This window comes from Camellia sinensis, chromosome 13 (assembly GCF_055761805.1).
Source record: "Camellia sinensis isolate YWXY chromosome 13, ASM5576180v1, whole genome shotgun sequence".
NCBI lineage: Eukaryota > Viridiplantae > Streptophyta > Magnoliopsida > Ericales > Theaceae > Camellia > Camellia sinensis.
Window position 1 is genome coordinate 153,073,197 of NC_138973.1, and position 19,846 is coordinate 153,093,042.

At 38.2% G+C, this 19,846-nt stretch overlaps 1 protein-coding gene and 1 long non-coding RNA gene across 3 annotated transcripts in view; one reads left to right on the plus strand and one right to left on the minus strand.

Annotated features, from left to right (window-relative positions):
- LOC114310549 (succinate dehydrogenase subunit 5, mitochondrial) overlaps positions 1-18,526 on the minus strand; it is a 35,083-nt gene extending 16,557 nt beyond the window's left edge. The window contains exon 1 of one of the 2 annotated variants that reach the window (XM_028256602.2): positions 17,553-18,526. In XM_028256602.2, the coding sequence (XP_028112403.2) occupies positions 17,553-17,802 (250 nt within the window). In that variant the 5' untranslated portion in view covers positions 17,803-18,526. Of the gene's footprint in view, positions 1-16,383; positions 16,674-17,552 lie in introns of those variants that run through there. The other variant, XM_082903768.1, reaches the window with a different exon arrangement.
- Positions 15,003-16,130, plus strand: LOC145806505 (uncharacterized). Its single transcript, XR_014349797.1, has 3 exons — positions 15,003-15,138; positions 15,539-15,718; positions 16,061-16,130. It is a non-coding gene; the product is annotated as an uncharacterized LOC145806505 (long non-coding RNA).
- Positions 18,527-19,846: the final 1,320 nt, after the last annotated feature.

Here is a 19,846-nt window from a genome sequence, read left to right on the forward strand (position 1 = left end):
AATTAAGGATCCTTTGATGTGCTGAAGAAGGTAAATCACAACTATATTATGAGCGAAAGTAGATATAATGCAAACCTATTCTGCAAAGATGGGAAATCTGTGTAGTGGAGCATCACTTCCTGTCGGGTCAAGTGCTGGTTTTCGAGACAAACTTGGGTTAAGGAATTACTTTTATCAAGATAATATATCTTGAAAGCTTCTAAAGAATTTATGCAAGCATAGATCTCAGCGTCTATTGTGGATTTGATGGGATTAAACTTTCCACTTGCATAGGCACAAATTCTCTCAGTAGAATGAGCATCTTGCCACAAGATCAGGAAGACTCTTTGTTGGAGAAGAGTTATCTGAGAAGTTATAGTCTAAAATGCCTGGAGATCTTGAAGAAAGAATAAGGAAGGCATTCCATGAACGACATGCTGGAAACACAATTGGAGTAGCTCCCAGAATTTTGTTCCAGTCCTGAGAGTTGAGTCTTCGTTCACCATTTGGGCTGACTTTTGAGTAAAGTGGGCTTAACATGCGGCCCAAATCTTTAATATAACTACGTGCGTAGTTCAACAAGCCCAACCAAGAACGTAGGCCCTTAATTTCCTTAAGAGTCTCATCTGGAAATGCCTGGAGATCTTGGAGAAAGAATAAGGAAGGCATTCCATGAACGACATGCTGGAAACACAATTGGAGTAGCTCCCAGAATTTTGTTTGCTTACAAATATCTGGAAGCTGAGTGTAAGAATGCAGCATTCCAAAAGTCTCTTCGAAACCTGGAATTCTGCAAATGAATTTCCCCATGTCCAATTGTTGAGCCCAGGAAGTCCATTTGGACTGCTGCTATCTTCATCTTTGTAGGGCTAAGAATTAAACCATTCTTCTGGCAAATTTATAGTTTAGAACGCCATACTAGTAGCTCCTAGAATTATCATAATGAACGGGATCCGCACGGTGAGCCGCAGAATGGCCAACCGAGGAGGCACCATGTTAATTTATTACCAGGGCAAAGGAAGGGATTAGAAGCTTATCGGGATCTGAGTTTGATTCATCGATTCCTGCTGAATAGAGCGCTCATCATCAAGCCATTGCACGAGCCTCTACCAATGACAACCAGTACAGTGACAAGCTGCCAGAAGTCTATCAACAAACCTGTGAGCTCAAAGAGATAGACAATGAGCTGTTTGATGTCGTCATGCTGATGCGTCTCTTTCGTTACTAAGGGAAGACATGGTGGGTCCTGTCAATAGCAATAATTTATCCCACTTCAATCACTACTCAATTTATTGAGAAAAACTGTTGGGATAAGGGTCATGTATAAAGTCTTTGTCGTCTATCTAGATATTTTGCAAAAGGGGTTTGCATTATATCTACTTTCATAGAGTTCTTGCTCGTCTTTCTCCAGTTGCATTATTAACCTGAGTTCCTCAAGTTCAACTGGAATAGCGTTACAAATTCCTGTTGGACTCTATGGAAGGATTGCTCCCCGATCAGGGCTAGCTTTTCAACATGGACTTCATATTGGAGCAGGCGTCATAGATCCAGATTATCGAGGTGAAGTCAAAATTCTATAAATTCTTTAGAAGCTTTCAAGATATATTATCTTGATAAAAGTCATTTGACGTTAAGAACTGATTACCAGGCCATAATCAGTTTCTAATATCTAGAAAAATTGTTAAAGACCTTAGTAGCTTAATTAGATAAGACCTTATTGTATTTTCCTTCTCAGACCAGTAATAAACGAACACCCAGACTAGCATGTATAATCTTATTCTGATACCAAATTACAGGGTCACAAACAAAAAAAAAATCCAAGGATAAGAATATAAGAACTAGATAGAAAACATTCAGACCTGGATTTTACTTCAAACTTCAAACTTTGATTACAGCGAAAGACTTCAAGTACCAAGTGTAGTTGTTCTAACTTGTCTTGATGCTTGAACACTACTAAACACATCTATTTATAGAGAATTGTAGAGGTAGGATGCAATAATGTCGAGTACACATTGGGCCTCATCGACACATTATTGGATGCTCCACTACACAGATTTCCCATCTTTGCAGAATAACTTTCCGCAAAACGACACTCTACTTTTAAAAACTTTAAATAATGCAGAATACCTTTCCGCAAAGTAAAAAGACAAAAGATATAATGCAAACCCCTTTTGCAAAATATCTAGGTAGACTACAAAAGACTTTATGAAAGTAGATATAATGCAAACCCCTTTTGCAAAATATCTAGATAGACGACAAAGACTTTATACATGACCCTTATCCCAACAGCTTTTCTCAATAAATTGAGTAGTGATTGAAGTGGGATAAATTATTGCTATTGACAGGACCCACCATGTCTTCCCTTAGTAACGAAAGAGACGCATCAGCATGACGACATCAAACAGCTCATTGTCTATCTCTTTGAGCTCACAGGTTTGTTGATAGACTTCTGGCAGCTTGTCACTGTACTGGTTGTCATTGGTAGAGGCTCGTGCAATGGCTTCCAATTTAAGCTGCTGGATCTTGACCAGTTGTTGGAGGGCTGTTCTGGCTTGTCCAATTGCATCGTCTTCTTCGTTGGACAATAGGGCTTGAATTTCTGCAAATTCGTCTCCAGCGATTCCATGGTCATAAGTGAAGCGGTCTTCAAGTTGTTGGAGGAGTGATTGATACTCTGTAGCATGGGGATGAACTGATGGATCAATCCAGCGATTTGAGGGCTCCGTTTGTGACAGAATGATTCGTTCTTCTCGCTGCAGAGCTGGATAAGTTCTTCGATTTGGTGTAGGCCGACTAGAACCTCCATATCTTCCGGTGCCTCCTCGGTTGGCCATTCTGAAATTGAACAAAGAGTAAATACAAGTCTGGATAGGGCATCAGCTAAAGTATTATCAGAACCATTAATATGTTCTACTGTGACTTCAATGCCTAAGCCTGTTATGTAATCAGTAAAAGCTATCCATCTTGATCTTGAAGGCTTATGTTCAGCAGTTTTGTTAAAGAAACTGATTATGGCCTGGCAATCAGTTCTTAACGTCAAATGACTTTTATCAAGATAATATATCTTGAAAGCTTCTAGAGAATTTATGCAAGCATAGATCTCAGCGTCTATTGTGGATTTGATGGGATTAAACTTTCCACTTGCATAGGCACAAATTCTCTCAGTAGAATGAGGATCCTTTAATGCTCTCTTCCATTTGCAAATTCCTCCCCATCCTTCCATCCATCCATCTGTCTCAAGAATGATGACACATCCTTCAGGTGGAATAGACAGATTTGGTAGTGTCTGGATGCGGGCCTTGATTTCCTTAATCAAGTTCCAGTCCTGAGAGTTGAGTCTTCGTTCACCATTTGGGCTGACTTTTGAGTAAAGTGGGCTTAACATGCGGGCCCAAATCTTTAATATAACTACGTGCGTAGTTCAACAAGCCCAACCAAGAACGTAGGCCCTTAATTTCCTTAAGAGTCTCATCTGGAAAATTGGCCACCTTGGTTATAACATGTGGTTGCAAATGAATTTCCCCATGTCCAATTGTTGAGCCCAGGAAGTCCATTTGGACTGCTGCTATCTTCATCTTTGTAGGGCTGAGAATTAAACCATTCTTCTGGCAAATTTCAATCATAGATTGAATATGTTTCGCATGAGTTTGTTCATCTGGTGAGAAGACCAGGATATCATCAATATAAACAGCAATAAACTCATCTGTTCCTTTGAAGCATATATCCATCTTTCTTTGAAAGGTTGCGGGAGCATTCTTTAACCCAAATGGCATTACTAGCCATTCATAGAGTCCCAAGGGAGTCCAAAATGCTGTCCATTCGATGGAATCTGGATGCATTGCAACCTGATGAAATCCACTCTTTAGATCAAACTTTGAATAAATACGACTATGGCCAATCTTTGCCATAATAGTATTTATACCAGGTAGACTATACTGATCCTTGTGAGTGTTGTCATTGAGGCGTTTGTAATTGCAAACCATTCGCTCCTTTCCTCGCTTTTCTTCCTTTGTGACAGGATCAATATATGTGCCAGAATGGACAATGAAAGCAGTCGTCCGATGTCTGCTCTTGCTGGGTCTGATCACCTTTAATTCCAAAAGTTGATCAATGTGTTTTCTAAAACTTTCCTTCATGGCAGGCGTGACATGCGTCATTGGTTTATCATCGATCACAAAATCAGAATTCTTCAAGTCTAACTTACAAGTAATCTGATTTAAAGACCAATGCTTCATAGGATCTTCTCCAATTATCCCACAACTTTGCAGATGTTTCATCAATTTGGGATATTTTTCTTCAAAAGTAGGACCAGAAGGATTACGTACCATTGAATGGAATATCCATTCTGTTGAAGGGTCGTAATAGTGGTCTACTAAGAAGTCTTCCTCTACTTCTGCTTCCAATGGATTAACGGATTGCCGAGTCTGGATTGTAATCACATTTTTATAGAATGTGACATTGTCGCCTTCAATCCTTACACCACCATACATTGCTCTGATGAAATTGCATCCGATAATCATTTGAATTCTTCCTCCAAGGTGAAAAGGGAAACTGTAGGTATAAGGGATTCGAAACCAATTATCCCCAATATACATTTTTCCACCTTTAAGCTTCTTGTTGGCCTTTGACTGTGAATTTATCCCATTAAATTCCACAGTATATGTATTTGCTTCAAGGGCTTCTGCTGGAACAGATTCTGAATCCACAAAGCATGTTGTTGCTCCAGTATCAAGAATTGCATTTAATGAGAGCTTCTTCACTCCTGGAATCTCCAGTTCAACAGTGAGATTATAAAGCATATTCTTCTTCTTTTCTTTGACTTCTCCCTTTGCAATTGTTTCCATCATAACATGCAAGTGTTCTGAAGCTTCTGCTTCTTCCTCTAGAACTTGTAACTCCTCTTCCTTGAACTTGCCTTTGGTTCAGAGTTCTTGCTCGTCTTTCTCCAGTTGCATTATTAACCTGAGTTCCTCAAGTTCAGTTTTATACTGGATTGCTTCCTCGCGTAGACGCTTCATTTCAGCTTCACACCACCGAATATACTCCTGCTGCTCCTGGAGTAATGGTTTCTGATTATAAGGAATAGGTAGCTTTTGCATGTTGAACTTTGGGAAGTTGAAATAATGATTGGCACATAGTGCGCAAGTTAAAGCATTGCATTTGAAACAAAATGCCTTAGATTGAGCAGCTATGTTTCGTTTGCAAGTTGTACACTCCGGTCTTCGATCATGTGGTAATGGATCATGCTGATTCCATTCATGTTGGCAATGATAGATTTCTGGAGGTACCTTTACTAGTGCCCTGTATCCACCTTCTTTTCCAAGCCAATAACTTTTATCAGATTCTCGAAACATATAAATTGTTTCGATCAAACCACCGCCAATTTGTTCAGTGTCATCAACACCTTCGGACACCGAATAGATTGCATCTGAATCATCATCTCCTGGTTGTACAGAGATTACATCATAATCATCTGGTATTCCGAGATTTTCAAATAACGCCACCCTTTTGACATTTTTCTTATCTCTTGTGCAGTCACGAGCATAGTGTCCTTCTTCTCCACAAAGATAACACTTGCAATGCTTTGACTTCTGCAGGTATTTTCTTTTGTCAATCCGGACATGAGATGAGTGTGGCTTTCCTTTATACGTTGTTGCCTTCCGAATACCAACTTTTCTTTCTGTCTCTTTGTAATATCCTGGAATAGGGATTTCTTTACAGAATTCCAGGTTTCGAAGAGACTTTTGGAATGCTGCATTCTTACACTCAGCTTCCAGATATTTGTAAGCAAACAAAATTCTGGGAGCTACTCCAATTGTGTTTCCAGCATGTCGTTCATGGAATGCCTTCCTTATTCTTTCTCCAAGATCTCCAGGCATTTTAGACCATAACTTCTCAAATAACTCTTCTCCAACAAAGAGTCTTCCAGATCTTGTGGCAAGATGTAGATAATCATTTAGAAACTTGATTATATCCTTGACATCGCGACAAGATAACCTTTCAAGATCCCGATAAGCTTCTTCTTGCATCAAGGTTGAACCCTGATAAGGATCTTCCAAAGTAAACACAGTTCTCATTTGTGAAATGATGTTCTGTGTTCCCTCATTTCCATCACCAATGTTGACTAGATTGGCGAATTCTTCCGTGTACTTCATACGCCACTGCGTCCACATGAGTTTCTCAGTTTCACCAAGCATATTTTCAATGAACATGATTTTGTCTCTTACATCAGTGAATCCTTGCATAGAGACATGCGCCTTTGTGATTGATTCCCACCTCATGAATACATCATCAAACTTTCCAAGAGGATGTGGTATTACAAACATAGCTCCGGTCGGGTGCATGGCTGATGGTAGATTCCACCATTCATTCTTGTCATCTCGTCGGAAATTCCGAAAATTCATTCCAGATCCTCCATTATATGAAGGTCGTTGAGGAATATGAATATTCATAGGTGTTTGTCCAGTTGCAGGAGGGTATCCTGGGGGACCCATCATTGTATCCTGTGGTGGATTGTAATTAGAGACCGCTGATGAGGATAAAACATATTGAGGGTTTGCCCTGGTATGCTTAGCAATGAGTGTTTCCAATTTCTTTATCTGAGGGTATTCCGTTTCTTCTTCCTCTTCCATCATGGCTATGATATTCAGGGTAGAATTCGAATCAGAATCCGAATCTATAGGCTTCAAAGCCATACCTGAACTACCAAAACCTTTAGCTCCTCTAATTGAACTTGAAACACCATCTTGTTCAACCATTCTTGGTAATGATACCCTTTCGAAAATAATCTGAGCAATTCTCTGTCCTGGCTGGACCTCAAAATATTCAATATCAAGGTTGAAGAGTAGAATTTTGACTTCACCTCGATAATCTGGATCTATGACGCCTGCTCCAATATGAAGTCCATGTTGAAAAGCTAGCCCTGATCGGGGAGCAATCCTTCCATAGAGTCCAACAGGAATTTGTAACGCTATTCCAGTTGAAATAAGACAACGCCTTTGTGGTTGGATCACCATCCGTTGTGTGGAACTTAAATCATATCCAACAGCACCATCAGTAGCGCGAGATGGAATTATTGCCATGGGAGTAAGTTTAGTGACATAGACCGTATCACAGTCATCATACTCACCACCTTCCGTAAGGACATGGATGGCTTCCATAGACGGCGCAAATTGTACTGAGTCTGTATTATCCCGAAATGGAATAGGATAATCAGTTTCAGCTTCATCATCTGGTTCATAAGAAGGGTCATATCCGAGTGGGATTAGATCCGCCTCATCGTCAGCATCACGTGGGGGAGATTCATCAAACTTGATTTTTGCTTGTGAAGTGGATGGTGTAAGAGTGTCCCATCCATCAGCCAAAGTCTGAGTTTGATTCATCGATTCCTGCTGAATAGAGCGCTCATCATCAGAGTCCAGCACTTCATTATCATTTTGATCATAATGAACGGGATCCGCACGGTGAGCCGCTACATAGTCTTCAAAGCGTAAACTAATCCTCCCTTCTGGTAGATTTCTGGATACAACAGTAGTTGGTTGTTGAGGATGGTTCCTTCTGGCCGGAGGTCGGATAATCCAATTTCGTCCTCGTAGCTCCTGAGTAGAAACTTGTTCTCCTGGGATTGCCCGTACTCCTCGAGACGTAAGATATTCCGTTACTCCTTGAATTTCATAAGCAAATCCAACATTTGGAGTATTGGATAAACGCCCAACTAATCCTCGTGTGATTAATAAATTAGCTTCTCCGCCTTGCCAATTTTCATAACCACGGGTTTGAATAACAATTTGAACATGATTGAAGAAATCCCCAATAGTCATCATGGTATTTGGAATTATGTAGACCATCTGGATTCCACGCGTTAAGTCTACTTCCATAGATGCGAAAGTAGCTTGATCTCCTGTCCATCTTGTGTCTCTGAGAACTAAGACAGCAAGATTTCCTTGCTCTATCCGATGCAGAACTTGAAGTCGAATTTGAACAACTCCAAGGTGAACATATTGCATATGGCTTCTCCGCAATTCTTCATAGCTTTCTTCTTGTATGAAGGGCCTTTCAATCTGTGTGTCTCCTACACAGAATATAGCTTTTTCAGACCTATGAACATAAACACGATGGTGAGCATCATCTCTTCTTGTTCGGTATAACACTTCTGCTGGTGCTATATTTGCTCTTTCAGCCATTGAAAGTTGTAACTGTACGTCTGGTGAGATCTCCTGCTCCAGAGTGTTTGTTGTTGAAGGTCGTCCTCTTAACCTTTGGAATGCATTTCTGGCTCTTCGTTGAAGGACATAATTCCTTCGTTGATCTTGTCTATATGCTCGGATTTGATCTTCAAATAAGGGTGCTCCTGGCGTTGCTGTTGTTGCCGGTGGACGGTCTGTTACCCTAGGAAGAGTAACCGTTTGAGTGCGTGATCTTGACGCCATTTAGATATGCTTTAGTTTAAGCTTATCTAATTCGTCTTGCAGCAACTTGTTTGGATTTCGATGTACCCTGAGCAATCCTCTTGACTCCTTTGGTTTCTCCTTTGGTCCTAGAGAGAGATTCTCTAACTTAGTAATCAAGTTATCAGGAACAACTGTAGACTTTTGAGTTTCCAAAGCTCTGAGTCTTGCCTCTAGTGCTTGTACCTGTTTTGACAACTTAACACACAATTCAATTAAGGTGTTATTTTGCCGAATGAGAGTCTTGAATCCTATGGGTATCGTAATATTGGCCACAGTCGTTGAAAGACCAATTGCTGGTGCCTCGGTTACCTCGGACTGTTTTAGAGCCTCTAGATACACCAATTCGTCTTGACTCATCCAATTAAGGATCCTTTGATGTGCTGAAGAAGTGTTTCTGTTGGCTTGAACTGGTTTTGTAAAAGAGTTTTCACTTCCTGTCGGGTCAAGTGCTGGTTTTCGAGACAAACTTTGGTATCAGAGCAGACAAACTTGGGTTAAGGAATTACAAATGGAAGAGAGCATTAAAGGATCCTCATTCTACTGAGAGAATTTGTGCCTATGCAAGTGGAAAGTTTAATCCCATCAAATCCACAATAGACGCTGAGATCTATGCTTGCATAAATTCTCTAGAAGCTTTCAAGATATATTATCTTGATAAAAGTCATTTGACGTTAAGAACTGATTGCCAGGCCATAATCAGTTTCTTTAACAAAACTGCTGAACATAAGCCTTCAAGATCAAGATGGATAGCTTTTACTGATTACATAACAGGCTTAGGCATTGAAGTCACATTAGAACATATTAATGGTTCTGATAATACTTTAGCTGATGCCCTATCCAGACTTGTATTTACTCTTTGTTCAATTTCAGAATGGCCAACCGAGGAGGCACCGGAAGATATGGAGGTTCTAATCGGCCTACACCAAATCGAAGAACTTATCCAGCTCTGCAGCGAGAAGAACGAATCATTCTGTCACAAACGGAGCCCTCAAATCGCTGGATTGATCCATCAGTTCATCCCCATGCTACAGAGTATCAATCACTCCTCCAACAACTTGAAGACCGCTTCACTTATGACCATGGAATCGCTGGAGACGAATTTGCAGAAATTCAAGCCCTATTGTCCAACGAAGAAGACGATGCAATTGGACAAGCCAGAACAGCCCTCCAACAACTGGTCAAGATCCAGCAGCTTAAATTGGAAGCCATTGCACGAGCCTCTACCAATGACAACCAGTACAGTGACAAGCTGCCAGAAGTCTATCAACAAACCTGTGAGCTCAAAGAGATAGACAATGAGCTGTTTGATGTCGTCATGCTGATGCGTCTCTTTCGTTACTAAGGGAAGACATGGTGGGTCCTGTCAATAGCAATAATTTATCCCACTTCAATCACTACTTAATTTATTGAGAAAAGCTGTTGGGATAAGGGTCATGTATAAAGTCTTTGTCGTCTATCTAGATATTTTGCAAAAGGGGTTTGCATTATATCTACTTTCATAAAGTCTTTTGTAGTCTACCTAGATATTTTGCAAAAGGGGTTTGCATTATATCTTTTGTCTTTTTACTTTGCGGAAAGGTATTCTGCATTATTTAAAGTTTTTAAAAGTAGAGTGTCGTTTTGCGGAAAGTTATTCTGCAAAGATGGGAAATCTGTGTAGTGGAGCATCCAATAATGTGTCGATGAGGCCCAATGTGTACTCGACATTATTGCATCCTACCTCTACAATTCTCTATAAATAGATGTGTTTAGTAGTGTTCAAGCATCAAGACAAGTTAGAACAACTACACTTGGTACTTGAAGTCTTTCGCTGTAATCAAAGTTTGAAGTTTGAAGTAAAATCCAGGTCTGAATGTTTTCTATCTAGTTCTTATATTCTTATCCTTGGATTTTTTTTTTTTTGTGATCCTGTAATTTGGTATCAGACTTCTGGCAGCTTGTCACTGTACTGGTTGTCATTGGTAAATTCCTTAACCCAAGTTTGTCTCGAAAACCAGCACTTGACCCGACAGGATATATGCTTCAAAGGAACAAATGAGTTTATTGCTGTTGTTGTCGGTGGACGGTCTGTTACCCTAGGAAGAGTAACCGTTTGAGTGCGTGATCTTGACGCCATTTAGATATGCTTTAGTTTAAGGTCATAAGTGAAGCGGTCTTCAAGTTGTTGGAGGAGTGATTGATACTCTGTAGCATGGGGATGAACTGATGGATCAATCCAGCGATTTGGAATTTAATGGGATAAATTCACAGTCAAAGGCCAACAAGAAGCTTAAAGGTGGAAAAATGTACTGTGAATTTATCCCATTAAATTCCACAGTATATGTTTAGTAGTGTTCAAGCATCAAGACAAGAGATGATGCTCACCATCAAAACCAGTTCAAGCCAACAGAAACACTTCTTCAGCACATCAAAGGATCCTTAATTGGATGAGTCAAGACGAATTGGTGTATCTAGAGGCTCTAAAACAGTCCGAGGTAACCGAGGCACCAGCAATTGGTCTTTCAACGACTGTGGCCAATATTACGATACCCATAGGATTCAAGACTCTCATTCCTATGGGTATCGTAATATTGGCCACAGTCGTTGAAAGACCAATTGCTGGTGCCTCGGTTACCTCGGACTGTTTTAGAGCCTCTAGATACACCAATTCGTCTTGACTCATCCAATTAAGGATCCTTTGATGTGCTGAAGAAGTGTTTCTGTTGGCTTGAACTGGTTTTGATGGTGAGCATCATCTCTTACATCAGTGAATCCTTGCACTTCAAAATGATAATGAAGTGCTGGACTCTGATGATGAGCGCTCTATTCAGCAGGAATCGATGAATCAAACTCAGACTTTGGCTGTTGGATGGGACACTCTTACACCATCCACTTCACAAGCAAAAATCAAGTTTAAATCATATCCAACAGCACCATCAGTAGCGCGAGATGGAATTATTGCCATGGGAGTAAGTTTAGTGACATAGACCGTATCACAGTCATCATACTAGTCGTCCGATGTCTGCTCTTGCTGGGTCTGATCACCTTTAATTCCAGATCCTCCATTATATGAAGGTCGTTGAGGAATATGAATATTCATAGGTGTTTGTCCAGTTGCAGGAGGGTATCCTGGGGGACCCATCATTGTATCCTGTGGTGGATTGTAATTAGAGACCGCTGATGAGGATAAAACATATTGAGGGTTTGCCCTGGTATGCTTAGCAATGAGTGTTTCCAATTTCTTTATCTGAGGGTATTCCGTTTCTTCTTCCTCTTCCATCATGGCTATGATATTCAGGGTAAAGCATATCTAAATGGCGTCAAGATCACGCACTCAAACGGTTACTCTTCCTAGGGTAACAGACCGTCCACCGGCAACAACAGCAACGCCAGGAGCACCCTTATTTGAAGATCAAATCCGAGCATATAGACAAGATCAACAAAGGAATTATGTCCTTCAACGAAGAGCCAGAAATGCATTCCAAAGGTTAAGAGGACGACCTTCAACAACAAACACTCTGGAGCAGGAGATCTCACCAGACGTACAGTTACTTTTATCAAATTCTCGAAACATATAAATTGTTTCGATCAAACCACCGCCAATTTGTTCAGTGTCATCAACACCTTCGGACACCGAATAGATTGCATCTGAATCATCATCTCCTGGTAACCTAGTTCCGTTTAGGAAGAATTTTTAACTGAGAAAAAAATGAAATGATTATGATTTGAATTTGATATTTTATCGTATTAAGTTATTTAGATTATTTTGTCTTATTAAGTTATTTAGATTATTTTCACATATAACATGCCCTAACATGCAATGGAAATACTAATATCTAGGATATCACAAAAGGCGAGTACATAGACTGACCTTGAAACACTAAAAATTAATCATTATTGCTATAAAAAAGCTCATTGTATCTTCGCTACATTTATGAAGGTTTGTACAGATGGAACATGGATGCAAGGAAATAAACAAAAATCTATCCATATGCCCTTTGGATTTTGCTGAAGCATTCAGACTAGTGATCACCACCATGAAGGTCAAAATGAAAACAATGATAACATTAGTAGAAAAAACAAAAATGACTGCACTGAAAGCATTGGCTTATCAAGGACTGGAGAGGCTGACGAGAATTTATTTTCCAACTCCAAACAATAGTGTTACGCTAATAATCATTCGCACATTTTATGTTTTTGTGATTCTACAACCAGGTTTCAGTTCTCATTGTGAGACTTGGTTAAAAAAAAAAAAAAACTCATTTAATTGATAGGGAATTTATTGAAGCAGAGTATATCTTAGTTGTTTGCATTCTGTTTCTGTTGGTTTCTATGAAGATTTATCTTTATTCAATGAAACAGGCTCTGCGAGGACATCACTTATTGTAACAATTGGGCCGTCTACTCGACATCATGCTGAAACCTCAAGCACCATAATGTTTGGACAACGGGTAAGTTAGATAAAGCACTTCATCATTCAAATATAACCTTTACACATCATTTCATGTCTTTGTTCACTTACTCTCTTTGCATCTTGTTGACATTCTCTTGATTTTGAGCTTTCAAATAGTGTGATACTTACAACTTAATGTTTGGTATTATCTGTTTTTAACATAAAACTTTACATCCTCTAGGTTTCTTGTTGTTTCCATCTGTTTGACATTCACATGTTTTCTATTTATTTGACCTCTCAATCCAGTGCTAAATGTGTATGTTGCCACTGACTATCTGGTGTTGCTAATTTTGAGAGTGGACAGAGGACAATGTCATCTGCTGTGTCATTATTGGTCTAATTCTCTTTGGAGAGGAAAGTGTGTTTGGAAGGGAAATATGCATTGCATTGCCAAGGTGGTTAATGATTATCGTGTTTTGCAGTCAAGAAACTTCATTTGAGTAGCTATTTGGGAAATAGATTAGAGAACCAGGCAACTTAAGATACTTAACAAGGTACTTAAACAAGGGGAGACCTTCCTAGAGTGGGAAGTGGAATGGAAAACTCGAAAAGAAATGGAAGCAAAAAAATTTGGTAACAAATCATGGGAAATAGGAAGCTAACTGAAATTTGATACTAAATGGCATAGAAAAACTTCCAGAGAAAAGTCTGACAAAATTGATATGAAACATTGTAAATAATGTAAATTGTGAACTGTAAGGAATAACTAAGAATTATTTTTTACTATTGAGAAGAGGTGTTGGAAGCATAAAAACTAGAAATATAAGGAAATGCGTTCCTCATAAGTTTCTTCTGTGTTTCCAAATAGCTTCTGAAAGTTTCCTACAAGATTTTCAAAATTCCCAAAACCTTCCTTAATCATTCTGATAAAAGTTAAGAAAAGTCCTTCTTAATTTCTAAAACAAGACAGGAGGAAACAGGTTTTTTTCCTTGAAACCAAGGCTTCTCTGCAACTTTGATTGAAGCTTTCTCATTGTGGAGGCCAAAATAAATTTAGTTTTGGAGGCCAGAGTTCATTCTACAGCAGTAGAGCCTATTTATCAGCTGTAGACAAGCCTAAAAACTCATGGAAACATTTTCGAATCAATCCTACCTAACATTGATGCTAATACCTAATAAGATTCAAACCCTATCACTAAAGCTATAAAAATGTCCTTAAAGAAATAAGAAAACAGCAACAATAATTGAAAGAATCCTAACAGACTAACTTCTTTAGTCATCAATGTATCATCTTTTCATGGGTTCCATATCAATTGAGATGCATCAAGCAGCCTCTTTTCTTTTTTCTCCCCCTCTATGGTTTATGGCTAAAAGGGTCCATTGGTTGGTGATGCAATGGTAAGTAGTCTCTCAAATGTATGACATCTACAATCAAATCATAAAGAACTTCTTTAGTCATCAATGTATCATCTTTTCATGGGTTCCATATCAATTGAGATGCATCAAGCAGCCTCTTTTCTTTTTTCTCCCCCTCTATGTTTTATGGCTAAAAGGGTCCATTGGTTGGTGATGCAATGGTAAGTAGTCTTTCAAATGTATGACATCTACAATCAAATCATAAAGAACTTAGAATGTAGTTTTAAATGTTTGTTATGGATATTTTTCTTTTGAACAACTTTGTAGAATAGTCGTCTTAATCACGACAGCTTAATGTTTATTACTTTTGCAGGCCATGAAAGTTGTAAACGTGTTAAAGCGTAAGGAAGAATTTGATTATGAAAGTTTTTGTCGGAAGCTTGAGAATCAGGTGGAGCATCTAACTGTGGAGATTGATAGACAACAAAACTTGAGGGACAATGACAGAGTTGAAATGGAAAAAAACCTCAGAGAGTGTCAAAAATCATTTGCTGAAGCTGAAAAGAGTTTAGTTACATGGTCTGAGGTAGTTGTCTCTCCTGCTGGTATATGTTTTAGAGTTTGGGTTTGATGACATTATGGCTGTGTTTCAGTTCAAACTTTCCAACTTCCAGCTTATTCATTTTATTTGGAGCTATTGGTGCTCTAGTTTTGTCCTTTTTAGGTGTGTGTGCGCGCACGCATGCACGTATGCGTGCGTGTGCGTATGGCAATATGTTCTGTCCACCAGCATTCTTTTTTTATTTTTCAAATTACTTTCTCTAAATATGTTGCACTTGTTTGCAGTTTCTAGCAAAAGAGAATGGTCGTCTGGAATTAAAGACGAAGGGTATATTAGATGAACTGAAGCGTCTAAAAGATCATAATGATTTTATGCATGATGAAATTGAACGCTTAGAAATGAGTCTAAAACACAGCAAGGTATATGAAACACACAGTTTCTTGTTTTTCTTTTCTTCTTTTTTCCTCCCCTTTTTATTCTCTGTATATTCTAGTCTTCTGGTAAACTATGAACTAGCCCCACACTCCCAATTTGAGTACACTTCGGTGGTTAGGTGTTTCAAATCCTTTTTATACAGTTCTCTCTCACTGCCCAGTTAAATTACTAGAAGAAAAGTAAACTTATGATCAATTTCATCTATACGGTAGTCAAGACCTTTGCTATGTGCTGGTTTTCTTATTGTTTCCTAGTTTTAAATTGTATTTGTTTCTTGGATCTAAAGTTTTGGCTTTACAGTTTAGAAAACAATTTATTTTTGGTTACTATTTTTTGGGTCTACATGTGCACAAACACTAACTGTGCTGGTTTGTCTGCTAGTAGCAATACCAGCTTGACAGTTCTACGTATCAGAAAGTACTTGCAGATACCACCTAGATGTATGAGAAGAAGATGGCAGAGTTGATGAAGCAATTAGAGGAGCAACAAGCTCGCTCTGAAAGTGCTGAAGAACAGTTAGATGTGATGAAGAAGTTGCTAAGTGATCATCAAAAGTCAATGCAGGTTAACCATCTCATTAAATATGGAAAGGACAACGTTCCTCTTAGACCTCTAATTCTAATAATCAATTTATAATGAGTCTTCATTGGTCTTTTTAATCTTGTAAAAAGATTAAAGCAGTGATTTATTGGTACTTTAAAGTTCCAAATCAAAATTTACCACAAGAATTGTTTATATGCGTTTTAACACGTCAAATGTCTTCACAATAGGTTTAAGCCATGTCAGTGGTAAAATTTTAAAAGCAGTTTCAAATTTTTGTTGCTCCTAGAATCCTAGTTTCAGCTAACAAGAGACTTTAGTTCTGATGTTTTTGTTTCTCTCCCCTCTCTCTCTCTCTCCCACCAGCAATATCAAAAGGAAAATTTTACATATCAGAAGGCTCTTTCAAACACCATTCAAATGTATGAGAAGAAAATAGCATAATTAAAGCAGGAACTAGATGATGGGCATGTCCGTTTTAAAGGTGTAGAAGAAGAATTGGATATGACGAAGATGCAATTAAGAGATCATCAAAACTCAAACCAAGTCAAGTGTATTAAAATATGTGAAAAATGTATTAAAAAAAGAAGAAGAATATGTGTAAGTATTCAGATCCGTCTCAATCAACAAAGCACCTGTTCAGATATATAGGTAAAAGCAGAAAGATGAGGAAGAGAGCGAGAAAGTACCGGAAGGGATGGTTTTGGAAGAAAATGGAAAGGGGGAAGGAGGAGGGGAGAGATGGAAATAGCAGAGGCCCTGTTGGAGGTGTTGACGGTGGTTGACGGCAGCGGAAGAGGAACAGAGAGATTTGAAGCAGATCGAGCGGTTCAACGACCTCATCTTCGCCATTTTCTCTCTCGATTTCTCACTGGAATTTGGAGGTTCGAGTTTTCCACGGGGGTTTTTGTATTTGTTTGTGTAAATGGGCAGTTCGGGCCTGTATGGACTAGACTCCACATACTGTGTGTGTTTTGTAGATAGAGTTGAGTTTGGACAAGTATCTAGAAACTAATGGGCTTATGTTCGCCTTGTAAAAGCTGGTTTTAGTTGAGCTTGGTAACATCTGAGCCTCACTATATTTGTATATCAGGCCTGACCCAAAATATATATATATATATATATATATCCATATATATATATTTGATTTCAATTTTTATTACGAAAAATAGTGATAATATTTCTATTCTAATTATTTTTGAGTGAGAAATTATGTACAAGACCCATGAGTGATAATATTTCTATTCTAATTATTTTTGAGTGAGAAATTATGTACAGGAACCATGACTTCTCTCACAAGAAATGGAGCCCACCTTAGAGCATTTTCAATAGTGTGTCATTGGAGCTGCTATTGCCAAATTATGGCAACAGTTGATAGAAAGGCACCTCCAATGGCAAGTTTTAGCAGCTGTTATCTTTGGCAAATGCCAAAGCTTGTGTCAAATATGGCACAAGCTTTTTTGCCACAAGCTTTGGCAGCTGCGAAAGCTGCCAAGTCACCAAAACCAACCATTTCCTCCCTCCCTCCCTCCCTCCCTCATCCTTCCCAGCAAAACAGAGATTGGGTGAAACTGCCTTTTTTCTTGAATTTTTTGTAAAACCAAATTCAACAAATTTTTTTTCTAAAACAGAAATTGTTTATATCATATTTAAAAATTAAAAATTAAAAAGAAAAAAAGAAATTGTGTAAAACAGCCAAACCCTTCAAAAAAAAAAAAATTAAAACATTTTACAAAAAAATAAATAAAATAAACATAATCAGACAACAACAACAACAGTCAACAAATTTCAACAAGTAATTTCAAACAAATTTATAGAGCAATCAAGCAATTTCAAACGAATTTTAAACAATAAATACCTGGATCTTTGTGATCTGCGATCCGTGAAATGGCGGAGAATGATCTGCGTTCTTGGTTTCCATCTTCCTTTTCAGCTTGTTTGTGATATGCGAAGAGGGGTTTGTGTTTGTGACCCGGGGAGAGAGAGAAAAGAAAAGGGGTTTGTGTTCGATCTGCAATTTTCGGAAAGAAACGGTGGGTTTTGGGAAAGAGACGGTGGGTTCTGGGGAAGAGATGGTGGAGAGAGAGAAGCTGCTTCACCTTCGCCATCAAAGGAGGGAGAGAGAGAGAGAGAGAGAGAGAGAGAGACGCTGCTTTGGGTTTTAGAAGAGAGAAAATGAAGGGCGTCGGTGGCGAGGTTCTAGAAATGAGAGAGTGATAAGAGAGACCTAGTGAGGTTCTGATAAATGATGTAGAGCTTTGGGTTCGTGTCTGGGTGAAGACAAGTTGAGTTTTAATTGCTGCATTCAGCCCGGGAGCAGTTGATAAGGGAATTCAAGGAGGGAAGTTTATCGGGCCAATAGCTAAATTGTGTGGCGGAGGAGTGGTGCCATGCCTAATTTTGCTCCGTTAGTTAGTTGGTAGAAAACTCGGGAATTTGGCGAATGCCTTTGAGAAAGCTCGAGCAGAGCTTGTTTCTATTTTGTTTGAAAAAGCAAAGTGAGAATCATCTTTGCTTCCTCTCAAGTTTACCACAAAAATTATTAGGTTGTGAAGCTTCAAATGGATTCCATTTATGCAACTGCTTGGGCAATTGCACTTTTATTATCACATCTCAACATGGCAATAGCATACAACAATTTTTTTTTTTTTCTTTTTTTTTTGGTTGGAGAGGGGTGGAAGATAAAAATTGTATGGTGCATCGCATCAACAATATTACGGACACAGAATCAATCACAGAATTGACTACATAAAAACAATCTTGGTCATACACAGGCCATCATAAAAGATATAGTTTTACTTAGATTGGACACAGAATCAATCACAGAATTGACTACATAAAAACAATCTTGGTCATACACAGGCCATCATAAAAGATATAGTTTTACTTAGATTGCTCCACTTATGCTTTATGTGGTTGATTTGTATCTATAGACTTATTCATATTTTATAGCATTGGTTTATTTAGTCAGACTTTTGTTTTTGCTTTCTTTTTTTTTTTTGGCTGTGAGCTGGCTTTGTGAGCCAATTCCACATATTTATCAAAATTTCAAACCTTAGAATCGGGATCTTGTCTTGGTGGTAGTTGTTTTTTAATTTTCGTGCCATTATTCTTTTCTTTTTGTGTTGTTTTTCTTTTTTCATTTTTCACTTTGATCTTTAAATTTTTTTTCTCCATTTTGATCCTTCACATTTTAATTTTTTTTTTTAATTTACTCTTAATGTTAATTTATATTCCAAATTAGGCAAAAAAATGTCAGGCTGGCTACCACATGGCATAAACTATAATAATATATTTTCTTATGCCATGGGACGGCTAATGTGATATAATCTATCTAGATTTGAATAAAAGATAGTTCTAAGAGTTAATTAGCAGAAGAAGAAGAAAAAAACTTAAAATCTGAAGAGTCAAAGTGAGAAAAAGAAAATTAAAAACCAAAAAAAAAAAAAAAACAAAAACAAAAACAAAAACAAAAACAAAACAAAACATGAAAAGGTAAACTGTACTCTTTTTATTTTGTTCTGTTTTTGCGCGGTGGTTATGGGATAATGAAATGCACTTCTTTCTACTCCTAGTTTATACTTAATGTTGGTGATAATTACAAATAAAATATTGAAAAATACAAATAATAAAAATTACAATAACTAGTGTAAGGGTTAAGGCGCGAAAAATTCGCTCTCTTTAAAGAGATTCAAGCCCTTTGCGATTAGGCAAAGCCTCACATCGGTGCGGCAGAAAAAACCTTGACTTGTCCCTCCCAGGATACAACAGTCCGACTAAGTCGTATGGTTTACTAATACTGCAAAACTGGTTGAACCCAAAGCTTTATCACATACACCTTTTTTATTTGCCTGATAATCTTACACAAAACATAATAAAGCAACAAAAACTTCTTCTCTCTTCCAAGATAAAAAGTTAGATCAATTTATAGGAGATGAAAGCTTGGTGGACAAGTTTCTTGGAGGAGGATTCTTGGAAGTTGCTTGGAGGCTCTTTGGAAGTAGCTTGGAGGATAAGACTTGACTTTTGGAAGACTTAGAAGAAGACTTGACTAGGCAAAGACTTGAAAGACTTGAAGGATTCTTGTACACCAAGAAAGGATTAACTTGGAGAAAAAGAAAACAAATCAAACCAATAACACATTATAATATT